Source organism: Dasypus novemcinctus, chromosome 19 (genome assembly GCF_030445035.2).
Source record: "Dasypus novemcinctus isolate mDasNov1 chromosome 19, mDasNov1.1.hap2, whole genome shotgun sequence".
Taxonomy (NCBI): Eukaryota; Metazoa; Chordata; class Mammalia; order Cingulata; family Dasypodidae; genus Dasypus; species Dasypus novemcinctus.
The window spans coordinates 81,072,945-81,091,542 of NC_080691.1; the positions used below are offsets into that span (position 1 = coordinate 81,072,945).

Consider the following 18,598-nt stretch of genomic DNA (forward strand, 5'->3'; position numbering starts at 1 on the left):
TGGGTTGAGTCGAGGATATCCAGACGTAGAAGGATTAAGTTGGATCCCTACCTCACACCACATACAAAGATTCACCCAAATTGGACCAAGGACCTAAATTTAAGAGCGAAAACCATGAAACTCTTTAGAAGAAAACATAAAGGAAAATTCTTATGACTTTAATTTGATAATGGGTTCTTAGAAAAGAGCAATGAAAGGAGGGAGAGAGAAATCAGACTTTGTCTAATTTAAAAACTTCTGTGCATCAAAGACATTATCAAGAAAGTGAAAAGACAACCATCCAGAAAGGGAGGAAGTAAGTTGCAAATCATATCTAGAATATATAAAGAACTCCTGCAACTTAACAAAAAAACAAGTAACTCAACTGGAAATGGATCAAGGGCTTGGACATTTGCCCAAAGAAGATATACAAGGAGCCAATAAACACATGTAAAGATGCTCAACGTTATTAGCTGTTAAGGAAATGCAAATCAAAACCATAAGGAGATACCACCTAACACCCACTAGGATGAGTTTCATTAAAAAACAAACAAAAGAGTACAAGTGTTGGTAAGGATACGGAGAAACCAGAACCCTGCCGCGTCGTGGTGGGAACGTAAACCCCACCAGCGGCTCCTCAGAAAGCAGAACGTAGAATTACCCAATGGCCTGGCAATTCCATTCCCAGGTACACGCCCTGAAGGACTGTCAAGAGAGACTCAAACAGAAACTTGTACACAGAGGTTCCTAGAAGCATTACTCTCAACAGCCGAGAGGCACGGACAATCCACATGACCATCAGAAGGCGAAGAAACCAAGGGTGGTATCTCCGTGCAATGGAACACTATTTTACCCTAAAGAGGAACACGGTTCTGAGACGTGACAACATGGATGAGCCTTGAAAACATCCTGTTGAGTGGAAGAGGCCGGGCACAAAAGGACAAATACTGTCTGGTTTTATGAACATGGAATGTCCGGGCTGCCAGGGGCAGTGGCGGCCAGGGACACCAGGTGTGACCGTTCAGTGGCAGAGCTACTGTCTCGGGTGGCAGTTTTGGCAGTGGGCACTGGTGATGGCAGCACGATGTTGAGAATGTAACTAATGCCATGCGATTATTCCTTAAAATCGGGTAAAATGGGAAAAGTTGTGCTTTATACGTCACCACTAAAACAAAAAACAAAAAAAACAACCCACGGCCATGCTGTGAGAACCGACAACAATGGGGTGGGGAGGGAGCAGGTGCGCGAGCACCCAGAGCCGCAGCCTGGGCCGCGTGGGTGAAGCCTCCCCCTGCACCCCAGGTCCTCGCCTGCAAAATGGGGCACCTGCCGCCATGCCCACGCTGCCCCACAGCTCTGGCGTGGTGATGGCCATGACGCAGGCGCTTGGCAAGGAGGCGCAGAGGCCCACGGCCCGGGGTCACGTGCTGGGCGACGGAGTCAACACTCCCCATCGCCACCTGGGCGCCTCGATCCCCGCAGGGACCCAGCGCCTGTGGCGGCGCCCAGGCTTACCAGCTTCCACCGCTGCTCAGGGATGGCGCTGATGTCCACGGGGTGGCGCTCGACCACATTCAGGAACCGCACCTCGGGGAGCGCGATGGCGCAGATGATGTGTATCCACCTGGGGGCGGGCGCGGCATGGGTCGCAGGGGCGCCAGGCCTCCTGGGGGCGCTTGGGGACGCAGGGGGGCAAGGCGGGGAGGGGTGGGGCCCACCGTCCCGCTGTCAGCCCAGGAGGCACGGAGCTGAGACCCCCCAGCCCCGCCCGCTCGGGCCCACACCCACCTCCTGTCGGTGGTCATCTGCAGCGCCCCTCCCCGGAGATTGCACACGCAGCATTCCTGCAGGGACCAAGTGGGTGCAGTGAGCGGGGAAGGGCAGGGGTCCACTGGGGTCGCTGGGTCAAACCCCCCCCTGGGGAGGTGAAGGCCCCGGAGCCCAGGGTGCGTTACCGCCGTCCAGGCGTGCGCCGTGCACCGGGAGCACGTCCAGCCCTCGTTGACCAGCTCGGGGCGGATGCCGTAGCAGCCTGCAGGGTGGCAGAGCAGGTGAGCGGCACCGGCGGGCCCTTCCAGAACCCCGCGGCGGCACCTGGCGCTGGCCCTCCTTCCCACTGGGCTCGGGTGTGGCCTGTGTGGGGTGCGGCTGCCAGGAGGTTCCACCTGTCCTATCGGCCCCTCATGACCCCCTTCTCGGGGGTCCACACCCCCCATTCCCAGAACAGCTCCTCCCAGAAAGACCCATTGGGCCGTGGCTGCCCCTGGGAGAAGATGGAAAACTCATCAGGCGGCGATTTGACAACCGCCAGCAGGGCTGGGGACATCTGCACTGGGGGCGCTGCCAGGGGGCCTGGGCAGGGCAGGCCTGCACCCTCTGCCACTGTGGGGTCCAGCAAGGTGGGGTTTGGGGGTCGGGGGTGCTCTGCCTGGCCCGGGGTCCCCACCCAGCCCCACTGCACCGGCTCCCCAAGGGCCCTGTCGCCCACCCAAGGGAGACTCCATGGGTGGGGTAGGACTGGACAGCCCCCCAGCTGCCTCCCCAGCCACAGAGCAACAGGAGTAACACAGGATTGCCCGTCTCCAGGTGGCGCTCTTCCTGCCGCAACAGTTCAGTGCCGGCTCTTCTAGGCCTGACCCTCCCCACCCCCGGCAGGGGCAGCGGCCTCTGTGTGAGCCGGGGGGGTGGGGGGGGGTGGGCACCAAGAGCATAGTCCAGTCCCCTGGGGGTGGCTGGGGAAGTCTGGAGGTCAGGGCCCTGACATGGCCTGCCCCTGGGCTGCCCGGCTAGCGACCCCTGGACACCTGGCTGGTAGTCCCTGCCAGCTGGCGTGGATGGCTGGGCCTCCCTCCCTCCCCAATGACTGGGCCCGCACCCAGGAGCACCCCAGTGCCCTTTGACTCCGCTATGGAAGGACGAAGTGACCCGGAAGTAGTCGGACTCTTGCGAGGCAGCTGGCAATGCCAACCCCAAGGGAAGTGGCCCCTAGCACCACACAAACCCAGCAACTGCCAGAGGGCAGAGCTGGGGCATGACCCCCACAAGAAGCCCCTTCTGTAAAACGCAGCTCTGGTGCCTGCGGCTGGCCCCGCCCCCGCCCCAGGCCCCGCCCACTCACTGGTGCAGCCCCACAGGCAGTTCTGGTGCCTGCGGCTGGCCCCGCCCCCGCCCCCAGGCCCCGCCCACTCACTGGTGCAGCCCCACAGGCAGTTCTGGTGCCTGCGGCTGGCCCCGCCCCCGCCCCCAGGCCCCGCCCACTCACTGGTGCAGCCCCACAGGCAGTTCTGGTGCCTGCGGCTGGCCCCGCCCCCGCCCCAGGCCCCGCCCACTCACTGGTGCAGCCCCACAGGCAGTTCTGGTGCCTGCGGCTGGCCCCGCCCCCGCCCCAGGCCCCGCCCACTCACTGGTGCAGCCCCACAGGCAGTTCTGGTGCCTGCGGCTGGCCCCGCCCCCGCCCCAGGCCCCGCCCACTCACTGGTGCAGCCCCACAGGCAGTTCTGGTGCCTGCGGCTGGCCCCGCCCCCGCCCCCAGGCCCCGCCCACTCACTGGTGCAGCCCCACAGGCAGTTCTGGTGCCTGCGGCTGGCCCCGCCCCCGCCCCAGGCCCCGCCCACTCACTGGTGCAGCCCCACAGGCAGTTCTGGTGCCTGCGGCTGGCCCCGCCCCCGCCCCAGGCCCCGCCCACTCACTGGTGCAGCCCCACAGGCAGTTCTGGTGCCTGCGGCTGGCCCCGCCCCCCGCCCCGCCCGCACTCACTGGCGTGGACCTGCAGGCAGCACTTGGCACAGGCGATCAGGAGGCTGGTCCCATCGTCACCGATGTGGGAGTTGGCCGGCAGCGGCTCTGTGTTCTCGCCGCTGGAGGTGAAGCACATCTCCGGGATGAGTGGCCTGGTCTTCCGGCCGCTTCTGGGAAGCTGCGTGGTGGCCGAGGCGCTCTCCCCGAGCGCGGCCAGGGGCACCTCCTTGTCTGTCTGCAGGGACTGGGGGCCCGTCAGGAGCTTCTCAGGGGCCAGCTCGGACAGGCTGCAGAGCCCGGCGCTGCCAAACCAGAGCCCAGGCCGGGCATCCGCAGGCCTCCCTGACCCCCGTCCTTCCCAGCCCTCTCATAGCCTTCCACAAAGTTCTGTGGCTTTCTCCAAACAGCCCCACAGCCCTTCTCACCCTCCGCCGCCAGCAACCCGCACCTCTCGCTCATCAGGCTGCCCCAGCGTCCTCTCAAACCCCACTCCAGGAAACATGGAGATGGAGAGGTCCTCCCAACACACGTTCAGGTCCCAGGGGACCCTGCGGAAACCTCCCCGGCTCCCTCCCCCTTAGACCTCACCAAACCAGCCGTCCCTGCTCCCCACCCGCCCCCCACCCACCCGGCCCTGCTACCCACCGTCAAAGCTCCCCCGCTCCAGCCCCCCAGGCTGCCTTGCTCTTCCTCCAGCATGCTGGCTGGATCCAGCCCCAGGGCTTTGCACGGCCATTCCCACCCCCAAGTGCTCCAGTCTGTGCAGGTCTCCAGCCCTGCACCTGCCGACGGCCCTGTACTGACCCTCACCTGACATGCTGCTGTCCCCACCCCCAGCGTGCACCCACGTGGTCACGTGCCAGCCCTGGGACAGCACCACCCAGAGCCAGTCCCAGAAAAGCTTTACTGCACGAGTGAACCGGTGGAGATGACAACTGCCTGCCCGCGGCACTGAAATCCAGGCTCTCTCTGGCACCCACAGCCCCAGCACACTCTCAAGTGTCGTAGGAGGGTTGGGACTCTGAGGGGGCTCCCCCAACATGCCTCAAGGCTGGGGAGGCCTTGCCTTGCCCGGGTGGGGGCCCGTGGGCTCAGGGCCCAGCACCAGCACCCAGGGCGCCCTGGAGAAAAGAGACCGTCGCTGCCAACGGCTTTAATTTCCAAGTGAGTCGACTCGTCCAGCCACGGCAGCTATTGTGAGGGACAAATGGGGGCCTGGGAAGAGCGCCGCCCGAGAGCAGATGCAGACACGCTGGTAGGCGGCCCCGGAGGGTTCCAGAACCTGGAAGCAGGCTGTCCTGCGGGGCCCACTTGCCATGTGTGCTTGCTGGGCGGTGCAGGACTGGATTTAGTCATGAATGCCTTGCTTAGCAACTGTAGCTAAGAAGACCTGCAGCTGAAGCGGGCCCAGACGTGGGCTCCCAGCAGCCTCTCTGGCAGCACCGAGGGAGAAAGGTGCTGCGGGGACGGCCAGCTACTGGGCCTTATTTGTTTCAACGGCCCAAACAGCAAATCCCGCTCAGGGACAGCAGGGCCAGGGGGCTCTGGGAGCCCGCGGCGGCAGGCCTGCGCGAGCCTCTGTCTGCTGGGTCTCCTGGGCCCTGGAGGAGCAGGCCTTGGGCTGAGGTTCCCCCAGGGCAGCTTGGCTAACACCAGCAGAGCCCGCACGCCCTGCCTTCCAGGACAGTGGGGACTGGTCAAGGGTACAAGTGGGGAGGCCTGTGAGGACGGAGGGGGCTTTGAAAGGGGACATCAGAGCCAGCAGAGAACAGCAAGCAGGGAGGGCTTCCTGGAAGAGGCAACAACGGAGAAAACCGAAAGGAGGACCGAGAACTACAGAGAAAGGGGAGTGGGAGCAGGGAGCTGTACCAGTGGCCCCCCATTTGTCATGGCCGCCCCGATTGCTGTGAGGCACAAACAGGAAGGAGGCCGCTGCGGGCCTGGGGAAGGGAGGCCAGCAGGGGCCAGGGCCAGGATCGGGAGGGAGTCAGGTGAGGGAGAGGAACAAGGGGCAGCAGTGGGGCCTCGGGAGCGGCTGGTCCGGAAGGCGCGCCGGGCCCAGGCTGCAGAGAGTGGGCGCCAAGCAGGCAGCGGAGACCGGCCGGGGCCTTGGCACCCTGCAGGCCCGCGTGGGCCGCACCCCAGCTCCTGCTCCCGCCGCAGACGCGACCCTCGGGCCTGAGCCCCGGCCCTACCGCCGACCCCCAGGCTGCCCTCTGCCAGCAGGGCCTCGGGCCTCGGGCCCCCAAAGCTGGCTCTGATCCCCAGCCCGCTCTCCCCCGCGGCGCGGCGCCTGCCCCCTTCCCTCGATGGCCCCGCACCACCTGGGTAGGTGGCCACACGGCTTAGAGACCTCCTCGCTCCCCAGCCCTCGCCAGGCCGCGCACGCCCCAAGGTGGACGCGTGAGCCGGGGAGGCGCAAGCGCAGGGCTGACCTGGCTGTAGGGGTAGAAGAGGGTGCAGACGGCGCAGAAGGGCTCGGCCAGCGCGGCCGCCGCGTTGAACCTCCTCTCGGCGGCGAAGCTGGCGGGCCTGTTCTTCCACTGCAGCGCGAGCAGCGACTTCAAGGCCTCTGGCTCGCTCACGTCCTCCTCGCCCGAGAAGGGGAAGGCTTCTGGAACAGGGCGGGGCGGTGGCGTCAGGGCCGCTGCTGGCGGGGGGGGGGGGGACCCGGCTGGGCAGGGCGGGGCCGCAAGGGGAGACCCGGGCGCCCCCCCTTGCCCATGAAGGCCCCGCCCCTCCCTTCCTCCAGCTCCCCCTCCCCGCTCACCGACTCCCACCTCCCCCCAGGCTCCCGGCTGCTCCTAGTGGGCACTGCTGACCCCAGAGGCCCCCGGCCCCTGCTCGCTGCCGCCTGCGGGCGGGGTGGCTGGCTGGGTTCTGTGGAGCGGCAGGACGTGACCACGTCCCACGCCAACACCTCTTGGGGCTTGGCCCCCGCAAACCCACTCCCACCCCTACCCCATTTAAGTGGCCCCCCGGGGTGCCCCAGGCCACTGGCCCGCAGGGCGCGCGCCTCCCGCCTCTGCTTCTGAAGCTGGGGGCGGTCCCTGTGCCGGCGGGCACACGGGCACGTGGCGCCACCCCACCCGGCTCCTCCTGAGGTGGCCCTGAGCAGGCCTGGCAGGCAAACAGGCTTGAGCCGGCCGGAAGGCTGGGCCAGTAGGATGCCCTGAAGGCCAGCAAAACCCTGAGCCCCCGGGCCCCACTCACCCTCGTCGCTGGAGACCTCCTGCTTGACCACCGAGAGCGGGGAGCGGGTGGGCGGCTTGCCCAGAGGGTGGCGCCGGCTCTTCTTGATCTCCATCTTGAGCTTCGAGAACGTCGCCGGGGCCTGAATGCGAAACCGACCCCGCTGTGACGGGTGCGCCCAGTGCCCTGCGTGGGCATCTGTCTCCACGGGCCCCAGGGGACCCCGCCTGCGCCCGCCCCTACCTGCACCTCGCCGCCAGCGCGGGCCTTGGGCTCAGGGCGCCCAGGCGCCGCGTCCTCCTCGGGCGTGCTCAGCTCCATGGGCGCAGCCTGCTCCTGCCAGCTGGGGCCCGGGTCCAGGGCCGCCGCGTGTGCCCGCGGCACCACGTAGAGCATGGGGATGATGGGCCGGGGCTTGGCCTCGCCCTCCTCGCCGGGCCCCCCGGGGGGCACCACGTTGAGGCTCTCCTGGGCGGCGGGCGCCGGGGCCAGCAGGGGGGGCTCCAGCGGGGGCGGCGGTGCCTCCTCGGCGGGGCACGGGGCGGGCGGCTGGGGCAGGGGCAGCGGGTGGGGGTGGGGGAGGCCGTGGCTCTTCTTCTTGCGGTCGCCCTTGGCCTTCGCCGGCCGCAGCCTGCCCCGCCCGTCCTCTGTGGGGGAGGGGACAGTCAGCGCCACCGGGCCCCCCGAACCCCCAACACCAAATCCTGCAGGCTGTGGGGATGCTGCGCCGGCCCCAGGAGGCGCCAGGAGCAGGCCGGAGCCCTGGGCAGGCGGCGGGCTGGAGCCACCCACCTTCCCGCGCTCCAGGAGCCCCCGCCCGCCCAGCGTCTCGTGCGCAGCTGTCCGGAAGGAGAGACCTCGCTGGGCACAGCCAGCCCCGGCGCCGGCTGGAGGGGAAACCACCTCTCCCGGCAGACACTGGGGTTGGGCGGCCCCGCGACAGAGGCGGCTCCCGCGGTGCGCCGTGCAGCGCAGATCCGGGGGTCGGTGCCAGGAGTGAGACTCACTGAGGCACCCCGGCCCCAAGTGCCACCGGTGAGCACGGCGGCCGGGCCACAGGCGCGGGACGAAGGACAGCCCAGCGCCGTAAGGAGAGCTAAGAACAGGTGTGTGACGACGGCCACGGTGCCGTACCTTACGTCCTGGTGTGTTATGGAATGCCCAAAACTACACACCCGAAAGCACTAGGGCTTGCCAAACTAGGCCTCAGGGCTAGTCCTTAGACAGTGGTCGCAAGGCCACACGGCCTCCATCCCGTGGCTGTAGAAACCTCGTCACTGGCCGAAGCTGCCGTCCTCCTGGAGAGGCACTGCAGGACAGACGTCTTTGTCTCTGAGGAAACCCAACAGCCCCCCACGACAGTGAAGCACACCGCCTAGAACCCAGCGGCTTCTTTGCCAGCCAGGGCACCGACCGCCCTCCCCTGAGCTCTCTAGAGGGGCTCAGGCCGCCCCCAGCCAGGCTGGCGGCACAAAAGCCAGCCGGTCCCTGTGCGGCGGGCGCCATGTGAGGCCGGTGTGGGCCTGGCCTGGGTCTCAGCTGGGGGTGGTCTGTGGACATAGCCTCCAGGGCAGAAGGTTCCAGAAGCCTCCTCCCACCCCTGGTGCCTGAGAGGCACCTGGGGCCGGGGAGGGAGGGTCAGCAGGGCCCAGGCCCTGCCCTTCCAGGGCAGAGGCCCCAACCCCGAGTGCAGCCCCCTACGAGGCGGCAGGCGGGATGCCCCTCACGTAGGCGAGCTGAGGCCTCTGGAGGGGACGCTCACGGCTTGCATGGGCGCCACACAGGGGTGGAAGGACAGCTCGCAAGCACCCAAGTCCCCGACGCGTCCCGTGACGCCGCCTTGCCTGACCGTGAGCACCTGTTCCCGCGGTGCTTCCGCGGCCGGAGCCTCCTCCCGAAGGAAGGCGGCACGGGGCGCCAGGCTGCAGGGTGCTCCAAGGCCCAAGGAACTGCGCCCCCTCCAGCAGGCCCAGCATTCCAGGGCCTTCCGCCCCACCCATGCCCCAGCTCCCTCTCCTGGACCGGGGGGTCGTCTGGCGCAGGGGGGCAGTGCCAGCCCGGGCAGGGAGGCGCCCAGCGGGAATGGGCCCGTGAGGTGCGTGGCCACGGGACCCGGGCTCAGGCCCGCGCTCCTCGAGGAAGCCAGCAGCAACGACTGGCCTCGGGAGACACCCCGCGGCATGGCCACGGGACGGTCAGTGCAGCCCCACGGGATCCGTGGAGCCCCGAAGCCTGGGCAGCTGCCCTGTGAGCGAGTCCTGCCATGGCATCGCCGTCCGGCCTGCGTCTGCGGCGGGCAGCAGGCATGGGCTGCTCCACTCAAGGCAGCTGTGCGCTGGGAAGGGGTGGCAGAGGACCGGGGCCTCGCGGGAGCAAGGGCCACTCACACGGGTGACCGACAGCCTGAGGCGCCGGGTCCCCCAGAGCGCTGGATTCAGGCTGTGGCGTCCCTGGGATCGCTGCAGTGCCTCGTGCCAGATCCCCACAGAGACCCCACTGCCCCAGCCCCTAATGCCGCCGTGGCCCCCACAGCCAGGCCCTGCCTTGGGGATCTGCGCGTCTCAGCGTGTGCTTGCTGGACCCGTGTGCTGTCCAGGCGGGGCCACTCGCTCAGCGGCCCCCTCTGCCTCGGCACGTCCCCTCCCTGCAGCCTGCTGTCGGGCTCGGCATGTCTCTTGGGCTTCAGAGAAATGGGACCTGTGGCCTGCTCCATCCGTCTGTCCTGACACGTGCGGTGGCAGTCCCTCCTCCGTCGCACCTGAGTGTGCACGGCCCTCCCTCCTGCCCCTGGACGCTGAGCTGCACCGTGCCTGCTGTCCTAGGGGTGCGGCAGCTGAGCCGCGGCTGGCCCGTGCCTCTGGGGAGCCCGCAGCAGCGCCCCCGGCAGCGGGGCCCAGCGTCTCCAGCACAGACCTGACCTGCGCCCACCGCAGAGGGCCAGGCGCCATGGGCCCCGCGCCGCCACTCGTCCAACTCAGTCCATCTGCCCCTCGAGGACAGAGCGCGGCTCCGGGGCTTGGCTGCCTGCGTCTCCCTGGTCGCCGCCGTCACCGGCCTCTCGCTCTTCCTCCTGGCGGCCCAGCTTCCGTTTGCTTCTCGTCGGTTTTGAAGCGTCCGTTAACCGTTTCCAGGTAGTTCCAGGGCTGTGAAGTCCACCCCATCTGTCCACCAGCTCCTCGCTTTCTTGAAGTTCCTCTTTGACAGGCCGCGGCTCTTTACAGCAGTTGTGCTTATCCGTCTTTTCTTATATGGGTGCACTTTTTAGAAAGTCATTTCTTTCCCCCTTCCCCTCCTCCCGCCCTGCCGTTTTCGCCGTCTGTGTTGTCTTCTCTTCTCATTTTCTCTCCTCTAGGATTCACCGGGATTCGGTCCTGGAGACCTCTGATGGGGAGAAAGGTTCCCTGTCAATCGCGCCTCCTCAGTTCCTGGTCTCTGCTGCGCTTCACCTTGACTCTCCCCTTGTCTCTCTTGATGTGTTGTCATCTTGCTGCATGGCTCACTTGTGGGGCACTCGTGCAGGCACGCTTTCTCTTTTTTTTTTAACAGGAGGCTACAGGAATCAAACCCCGTATGGTAGCAGGGAACCCTATCACCTGAGCCACGTCCGCTTCCCTGGATGTGCTTTTTAATAACATCCATCCCTCACTTACGACCACCAACGTCCTTTCCTACGTAGTTTCTTAAACGTTTTACAGCTTCGCCTCTCCAACATCGTCTTGGCCCCACGGCTGGACGGCCCCGTTCTAACAGGAGGGGCTGTGCAGGTGGGAGAGCCTCCTGGGCTCCCCGGGGGTCCCGCGATGGCACTGCTGGGCCCGCTGAGCGGGAGGCAGGGGTCGGGGCAGACGCTGCCGACTGAGGCTGCGGCCCAGGACTGTGGGTGGCCTCCAGCAGCCGGAGCAGGGGCATGCAGGGTCTCCCAGAGACCCCCGAGGGGGCGCTGCCCGACAGACACCCGGTGCTGGCCCCGAGAGCCGGGTCGGGCTTCCCACCTCCCAGCTGGGGAGAAGGAACGCGTGGGGCTGGAGGCCGGCAGGTTGGCGGTCCCTTGCTTGAGCCACCACGGACCTCGAACGAGCCGGAAGGGGCAGGTCTGTGCGTGGTGCGTCTGCGCGGCGGGGCCTGTGCCCGAGCCTCGCTTCGCCCACCCTCGCCCTGGCCCTGCGCGCTGGGCGGCGGCCGTGGGGGCTGGGGCAGCCCGTGCCCTCTTCCACTCGCCGGGCGTTCCCCCTCACCTGCACCCACAGGCAGCTCGTCGGACCCTCAGCCACCACGACACCCCGCAGGGACCCTGATGGTGCCGGCCCTGGGGCGGCTCGGGGGCACGCTGAGACCGCACGCTGGGGGCTCCCTCGCTGCTCGGCGTGGCGGTCCACGCAGACGCTCTTTGTGGTTGTTGGATACAGCTCCGAACCTTCTCCACAAAGATCTCGTGCTGTGTCTGGATGGACTCTCCTGATGTGCATTCCCGGGGCTGCTGTTCCCGTCTCGGCGTCGCTAGAAACCCCGTTTTCTGTCCATGGCTCGTGTTCGCTGAGCTGCTACCGGCTACTCCGCCAGCGCCCCTCGGACGAGGTTACTCGCTTACAGATTCACCTGCCAGCCCCCCACGCAGATGGTGACGACCGACGGCCGCTGCTCCGAGCCCACCGCCTGCGAGTCCTGCATGGACCTGCACCGTCCCACCTCGGGGGGCCGGGGGCTCCCTTCCCGAGCCCCTCAGCTCCACACCCTCCCCTCCGACACGTGGACACGCTGGGGTGGCTGAGCAGGTGCCCACTCCTGCCATGGGGGGCGTGGCCCGCGCCTTCGGGATCCAGGGTGCCAGGATGCCGGAGGCAGGGGGGCTGACCCCAGCTGGCAGGAGCACAGCCCCGTCTCGGACACTGCCTCGTCGTCGGTACCGGCAACAGGGCACCCCCGGAACCTGGAGCCCTTTGGGAGGGAAGTGCCAGGCTCGGGCCCCAGCGGGACGTGGAGGGCGCAAGCGGAGCCCTCTGGGAAACGCTGGTGCCGGGACCTGGGCCGTGCAGCCCTGCCAGTGCACGCCCGTGCCCGCCCAGCATGGGAGGGCTCCCTCCTCCGTGACGAGGAGAAGCCACTCAGGTGCCAAGCGCCAGGGAAGCTGGAGCCGCCGGTCGGGAAGAGGCAGCCAGGGGAGGGGAGCGCCAAGGCCTCCGGGCACAGCTCCCACTCCTGAAGTGGGCCACGCGGCAGTCAGGGCGCGAGGCCGAGGGTCAGCGCAACCCCAGGCTCGCCCCCACCCCCGGCGGGCAACACCGCGCCCGGTCGGCTGGAGAGCCCTGCCTTCGTTCAGGCAGAAACCACGTTCCGGAAAGCAGCACCGGGTGCCACACCCGCATCCCACCTGGAACAGGCAACGGCCAGCGTGCGGGGCACCCTGCCTGGGAGGGGGGAGTCGCCAGGCCCCGCGTGGCGCTGTTCCCCACGCTCATGGACCGGGTGGCAGGTGCCCGGGCCACAGGGGCGCGCATCCTCATTCACGGCGGCACACAGGCTGCCCGGCTGTTTCTGGGAGGCGAGGGACCCCCACAGCCTCCGCCCTGAGGCGTGCACTTCCTCGCACCCCCACCTGCCCAGAGCGCGCTGCAGCTGGGTTCCCAGGAGGCAGGGCTGGCACGGGGCGCCCCAGCCCCAGCCCCGGCCCCGGCACTGACCTTCGGCGGCCTCGGCCTCCCGGCCCTGCTCCTCCTCCTCCTCGTCGGGCTCGGCCTCCTGCGCGGCCTCCTCCTTCAGGCTGCCCCCCGCCTCCTCCAGGAAGGCCGCCACGGCCGCGCCCTCGCCCAGGGTCTTGGGGTCTTCCGGCTTGGCCTTCTTTGGCTGGCTCCGCTTCCGGTGGGCCCTGGAGGGGAGATCACAGACGGGGAGCAGGTGGAGGCGGGTGCTCTGTCCAGATGGAGAGGCCAGGGGGGCCCCGGCAGGCTTTGCCCCTTGAGAGGGCTCGGGGCAGGGCTGGGTGCCGATGGCAAGGCAGAGAGGGCCTGACCCGGGGCAGGGGGAGGGGACGGGGCTGGCGGCGGGCGGCAGAGCGACGCGGGGCCCAGAGCGCCGGCGGGGGACTCACGGCAGCCCCGGCTTCCTGGCCGGCTCCTTCCTCCTCTCCAGGCCCGGCTTCCGCTCCTCCTCCGCCTTCTTCCAGTGTCTGCTTTCCTTCAGGCTGATCTGCCTGGGAGGGGAGTTCAGGGCATCTCCTCCAGGACCCCCCGCCACACGGGCAGCGCCCACAGCCCAGGCCCACGCCGGCTCCCCTGCCCACGGACCCGCAGAGGGGGGACGAGCCCACGGGAGGGCCCAGGCTGACGCCCGCCAGCTCCACTTCGCCAGGCTTTACAGAAGACAGCAAAGGGGCCTGCGGGGTGGCCTGTGGGGTGGGCCGCGGGGTGGGCCTGCGGGGTGGCCTGCGGGGTAGGCCGCGGGGTGGCCTGCGGGGTGGGCCTGCGGGGTGGCCTGCGGGGTGGGCCTGCGGGGTGGGCCTGCGGGGTGGCCTGCGGGGTGGGCCGCGGGGTGGGCCTGCGGGGTGGGCCTGCGGGGTGGCCTGCGGGTGGCCTGCGGGGTGGGCCTGCGGGGTGGGCCTGCGGGGTGGGCCTGCGGGGTGGCCTGCGGGGTGGGCCTGCGGGGTGGGCCTGCGGGGTGGGCCTGCGGGGTGGGCCGCTGGGTGGGCCTGCGGGAGCGGCCAGGCCCTACCCTGCTCCGACCCAAGGGCAGGAGGCAGGAGGCCCTGGGCCCGCGTGGGTGAACTTCCCACACTGCCGCCCCGGGGGCTGGCGGGGGTCCCGGCCTGCTTGACCTGAGTCGTTGAACACTGGACAGCAGGGCAGATGGCAGCGGTCCAGGAAGGAGCACCTGCCCACCTCGGAGCCCCCAGGTGGGCCTCAAAGAGGCTGGGACTCCGCCCGGCTGCCCACCCCCTCTGGGGCAGCACCTGCAGCCGCCCCCAGGCCCGGCCCCCTCACCCACCTACTAAGCCGCCCTGCCTCCCTGACCACCCTCCCAGAGGCCCCCGGAACCCCGACCCCTCTTCATAAAGCCCCATCGAAACAGCTCCTTCCCTAACTAGGCTGCCAAAGTTCCCGCTGCGCCTTTCTCTGACGTTCCACCTCCACGTCCCCCGGGGAAGTCCTCGTTTCCAACTGCTGCGGCCAGGCCAGCCTCGGCCAGCTCTACCCGCGCACACAGGCGCAGCTGAGTAACCACCTACAAGAGAGTCCTGCCCGCCTCGACAGTGCGGCCGCCCTCATGGGGCAGCCGGCCTGGCCCCCAGAAGCGCCCCGCTAGAGCAGGGGGGCTGCCGCTAGAGCAGCGGGGCTGCGCTAACCCCAGGACAAGCTCCAGCCTCCTCCTCCCACAGGGCCAACCAGGGCGCAGGAGGCGCAGGCCCCAACGCCTGACGCCCCGGGGGACACCCTGCGAGCAGCACTGCGCGGGCAGCGGCGGCCCACGAGGGCAGGAGCTCCACAGGCAGAGGCCACCAGCCGGCCAGGCCACCCATCGAGGCCCCCGCGGTCCTCGTGTCCCCGCCCACCCGCCTCTGCCCAGCTCACGAAGCCCCCTCGCCCCACAGCTCGGGAACACGCCTCGGCGAGGCTGGCCTTTGGTGACCACCTCTTCTCCAGACCCCGGTGCCTCCGACGAGGCCTGTGCGTCGGGTGAGGGCTCCCTCTCGGCCCGCAGCGCTGGCGGCCCCCACCGCCTGCCCGGCTCCCAGGGCCAGCGCGGCTCACTGCCCTCTGGGCTGGCCGTAGGCTGTGGCCGCCCTGAGCTGGGATGCCCCCTCACTGCCCGAGGACGACCGGGGGCAGAACACGGGTGGGGCCGCTCCAGGGGACAGGGCGGCAGTAGGTGGGGTGGGGGGCATAGGAGCCAGGGGATTCAGGTCCTAGGCAGGCGCCTGCCTCCCGGGGACGCTCCACGGTGCAGGTGGGCACCAGCCCTGCAGGGACAGTGTGGCAGAGGCCCCGGCTCCCCTGGGCACACACGACGTCCTCCATGCATTTGGGGTCAGAGCACAGAGCCTGGACCCCCACTGGAGCCCAGCAGCTTCCAGCACCGTCCATCCGCCAACCCACAGCGCCCTCAGCCTGCCCGACTCGGGCCCTGCGGCCGCCCCTCGGCTCCCAGCCCCTGCGCTGCCTGTCCCAGGCCCACCTCCCACTGCCCAGCAGACCGGGGGGACCCCAAGTCCTGGAACCACGTCCAGTCGGCGCTGGGAATTCTGGGCTTCCTGCAGCCGGCTTCCTCCCGAGCTCTGGGCTCAGGCGCGTCAGCCTCCAGCCAGCTCCGCTCCCACATCCACCACTGCCTTTGGTTGCAGCAATACTCGATAGCCACGCTTCTGTGGTTCTACTGTTTACTGCAGAAGCTTCTGGATCTTCTCTTTGGCCCGAAGGTTGTGAAATTTCACAGCGACATGCTCCGGTGTGGGCCATTTTCCTCCACTGTGCCAGGCTTTTAGGTCTGGAAATGCACGTCTTCGGTCTGGAAAGTCTTTCTCCTCTTTTTCTGAAGCTCCTCCTAGATCCTGGATCGCTGGCTTGAGCTCCTTTCCAGGCTTTCCGGTTTCCCGCGCCATCTTTCTGTGCCAGGCTCCGGGAGGCTCCCCCTGGCTGTCTTCTCACCCACCTGTCACATTGTCTTTGCTCTTATTTTTAAAGGACTGACAACTTTCTCTTCCTAAATGTTTCCTTTTTATAACTAGGGGTGGTTCTTTCAAAAGTACAATTTCATCTCCCCTCCCTGAGGACCACCCCTGCGTTTTCTTCTGCTTGCTGTGTTCTCTCTTCCCAGGAGCTCCTCCTTTCCTTTTCAGACCGTCTGGCACTGAAGTCTTCTCAGCACTGTGCAGAGACACACTTGCCTGTTTCCCTCTTGAACAAGGTGTGGAAGCGCTCGGTGGCAGCCCTACGTGTGGGGGGAGGACGCCAGCCTCAGGATGCACGACTTGGCTGCGCGGGGAGGACCACGCCCTCTTGTCCAGCCAGAGGGGGACGTGGGCCGGCAGCCCGGCTCCCTCAGCCTCCACCCGCCAGGAGCGCCTCAGGCCTGGCCCTGCTGGGAGCAGAGTGGTCCTTCCGAGGGGCCGCGAGGAGGCGGGGGGGTTACAGGTAGGGGCCAAGGAAGACGCGCCTGCGCTCAGCAACCCTTCACACTCGCAACGGCTCCTCCTCCTGCCGGCGCCCCGCAGCGCCTTCCTGGGAGGCACCTGCCTGAACCTGCGGCCTCCTGAGAGCTCCGGGGCAGGAGCTGCGCTGCTCCCCGCCGGCACGCCGGCGCCCCAGCCTGCTGCGGGCCCAGGGCCTGGGGCTTTCTCTGGGCTGCAGTGCTGGCTGTCGCTGCCCGCCCGTCCATCTGCGTGAAGCCTGCGCCGCCGCCCCCCCATTCTCTGACACGTGTTTCCGTGGCTTTGGCAGAACAGAGTGGAGATGAACGTGCACTTTATCTGCCAGGTTTAACTGGGAGCCACACGAGTAAATTACACGCACCCACTGCTGGGGCACAAAGAGCCACACCGGTGCTCTCAAGAGGGAAGTGGGGTCCCTCGCTCCCGACTAGGGGAGAGGCAGCGTGCAGCCCGTACAGCCGGGCCCTGTCCTGGGGGCTCCCAGCCCTGTCCCCAAGGGGCCACTGAGCACGCCGCCCACCAGCACCCAGGATGGGCTGTCCGTTCCCGCAGGACGGGCCGCCCACTCAGGACCGAGGCAGCCGGCTGCCCTGGCTCCCAACTCCTCCTGGCCCCCAGGGGCCCTGCCTCCCTTCCCCCCGGCACTCTCCACCCCCAGAAACCGAGACTCCGTTCTGGGGGGGAAGCAGTGAGCACGGCACTTAGCGAGCCACAGGGCTGCCGGCTCGGCTCTGCAGGCAGCGGCAGGGCTGGCCGCTGCGCAGTCATTAGTGCCGGCCCCTGCCCACCTGGAACCACCCGGGACAGGTCCAGAACGTGCAGGGACAGCGGCCACCTGGAGGGAGCTGGCGCAGGCTTGGGGGTTCGCAGGGCAGGGGCCGGCACCAAGTCCTCCAGCTCGCGAGGGGCTGCAGGGGTCCACATGCAGCCGACCTGCCGGAGCATGTGCTCTGGGGACAGCCCCTGCCGCGCAGGGCACCTGCCTGGGAAGGTGGAGGCAGGGGCAGCGCAGCCCCAGGATGGGGCCGGGCCCGGGTGCCAAGGGGCTTCCGAGACGACACTCGCCGCGTACCGGCGGCGCGGACAACGGCGTCAGGCTTGGGCATGAGCTTTTTAGTGAGTCACTCAGCATCCTTCTCCAGAGAGAAGCCCCCTTTAGCTACTTAAAAAGGGGGCACGTCAGCCTCCTCTGAGCACCAGCAGCGCTGAAGGAAAGCGCGCCCCTGGGAACACGTGTTGCTCGGCCCCAGGCTGGCGGTTCTGGCTCCGGAGGAGGCAGGGAGGGGGCGGGAGAGGCCGCTCCAGGAAGGAACAGCACGGCGCCCGGGAGCTGCGGCTGCAGGTCCGCTCTGCCGACCAGTTAGCCTGAGCCACGTCGACTGTCGGCAAACACAGGAGCCCCACCAAGAAGGTGCTTTCCGTGGACCGTGCAGGAGAGCAGGACGTCAAGGGAACCCGGAGTGCGAGGCTCCCCGTCCCGCAGGCTGTCAGCAACAGAAGCCGGGACGCTCCTGAGCTGACAGGACGTTCCCAGAGAGGCCACGGGTGGGGAGAGTGGCCGTGAACAAGGCCAAGAGGTCCGAGGCTCAGAGACACTAGGGGGGGACGCATCAAAACGAGGGTGGCCCAGCCTGGGAGAAGGTTCCGGAGTGGGCAGGATCATCTGGCAGAGAGAGAAGCCAGCTCCAAGCACGCTGCCACGGAGCGCAGCCTCTGCCGCCCCAAGAGGTGCCCAGCCCTCACCCAGGACGCGCTGCCCACGGTCAGCCTGGGAGCGGCTGCAGGGCTGAGAGCAAAGCCGCACCGCCTGCAGCGCAAAGCAGCCCCCGGGAGCCGATGCGGCCAGTCCTGGTTTGGCCCTCACGCTCAGGAGGGTTTTTAAATCCCCAACACTTAGTAGCTGCCTGCGGCAGGTGGAAGTGACACGAGCACACAGGTCAGCGTTACCGGGTGCGACACGGCTCCGCTCCGCCGCCTGGACGCCACCCACGGCACTTCCCCATCCTGTGCCGGACCCGAGGACGTCCACTCAGGCCCTGAGCGGAAGGAAGTCGCCGGCCCCTGCCCTTGGCCGCCCCCTCCCGCCCTGAGCTCGGGGAGGACGCGTGGAAGGCTCTCAGGCACCGGGAAGGAGGCTGCGTCTGCGAGAAGCGTCAGGCGCCTGAATGCACGGACACTTCCTGGAAAAAGCGCAATGGAGGCCACGCTACGCAGAGGCACGCTCGGCTGCCGCCTCGTCCCGCAGCACGAGACCAGTTCCTCCTCAGCCTCGTGGCCTGGGCAGCGGGCCACCTCCCGCCACTTCCACACCGCCGGTCAGGGGCGCCCGGGCAAGGGGCTGCCGACTCAGGGCCGGGGCGAGCAGCCCCCCACAGGACCTGCCACCTCTCGGGGCCGAGCAGGGTCCCAGCAGCCCTGGGCGCCGGGCGAGGCTTCCACCCGGGGGAAGCGCCGTCCAGGGGCGGTGGGCAGGCTCCCCCGGAGCCGTGTGAGGACGGGGCGGGACACGCTGCCTCCGGGGCGAGCGAGGGGAGGGAGGGGCGTGAGGGG

At 68.1% G+C, this 18,598-nt stretch overlaps 1 protein-coding gene across 3 annotated transcripts in view; it reads right to left on the minus strand.

Moving 5' to 3' along the window:
* Window positions 1-18,598, minus strand: part of KDM4B (lysine demethylase 4B) — a 141,350-nt gene that overhangs the window by 10,996 nt on the left and 111,756 nt on the right. For 2 of the 3 annotated variants that reach the window (XM_058282033.1, XM_058282032.1), the window contains 9 exons: window positions 12,995-13,096; window positions 12,588-12,772; window positions 7,153-7,556; window positions 6,931-7,051; window positions 6,153-6,331; window positions 3,736-3,961; window positions 1,935-2,011; window positions 1,768-1,823; window positions 1,495-1,603 (listed from right to left, as the gene is read on the minus strand). In XM_058282033.1, coding sequence (XP_058138016.1) covers window positions 1,495-1,603; window positions 1,768-1,823; window positions 1,935-2,011; window positions 3,736-3,961; window positions 6,153-6,331; window positions 6,931-7,051; window positions 7,153-7,556; window positions 12,588-12,772; window positions 12,995-13,096 — 1,459 coding nt within the window. The remainder of the gene's footprint in view (window positions 1-1,494; window positions 1,604-1,767; window positions 1,824-1,934; window positions 2,012-3,735; window positions 3,962-6,152; window positions 6,332-6,930; window positions 7,052-7,152; window positions 7,557-12,587; window positions 12,773-12,994; window positions 13,097-18,598) is intronic. The other variant, XM_071210002.1, reaches the window with a different exon arrangement.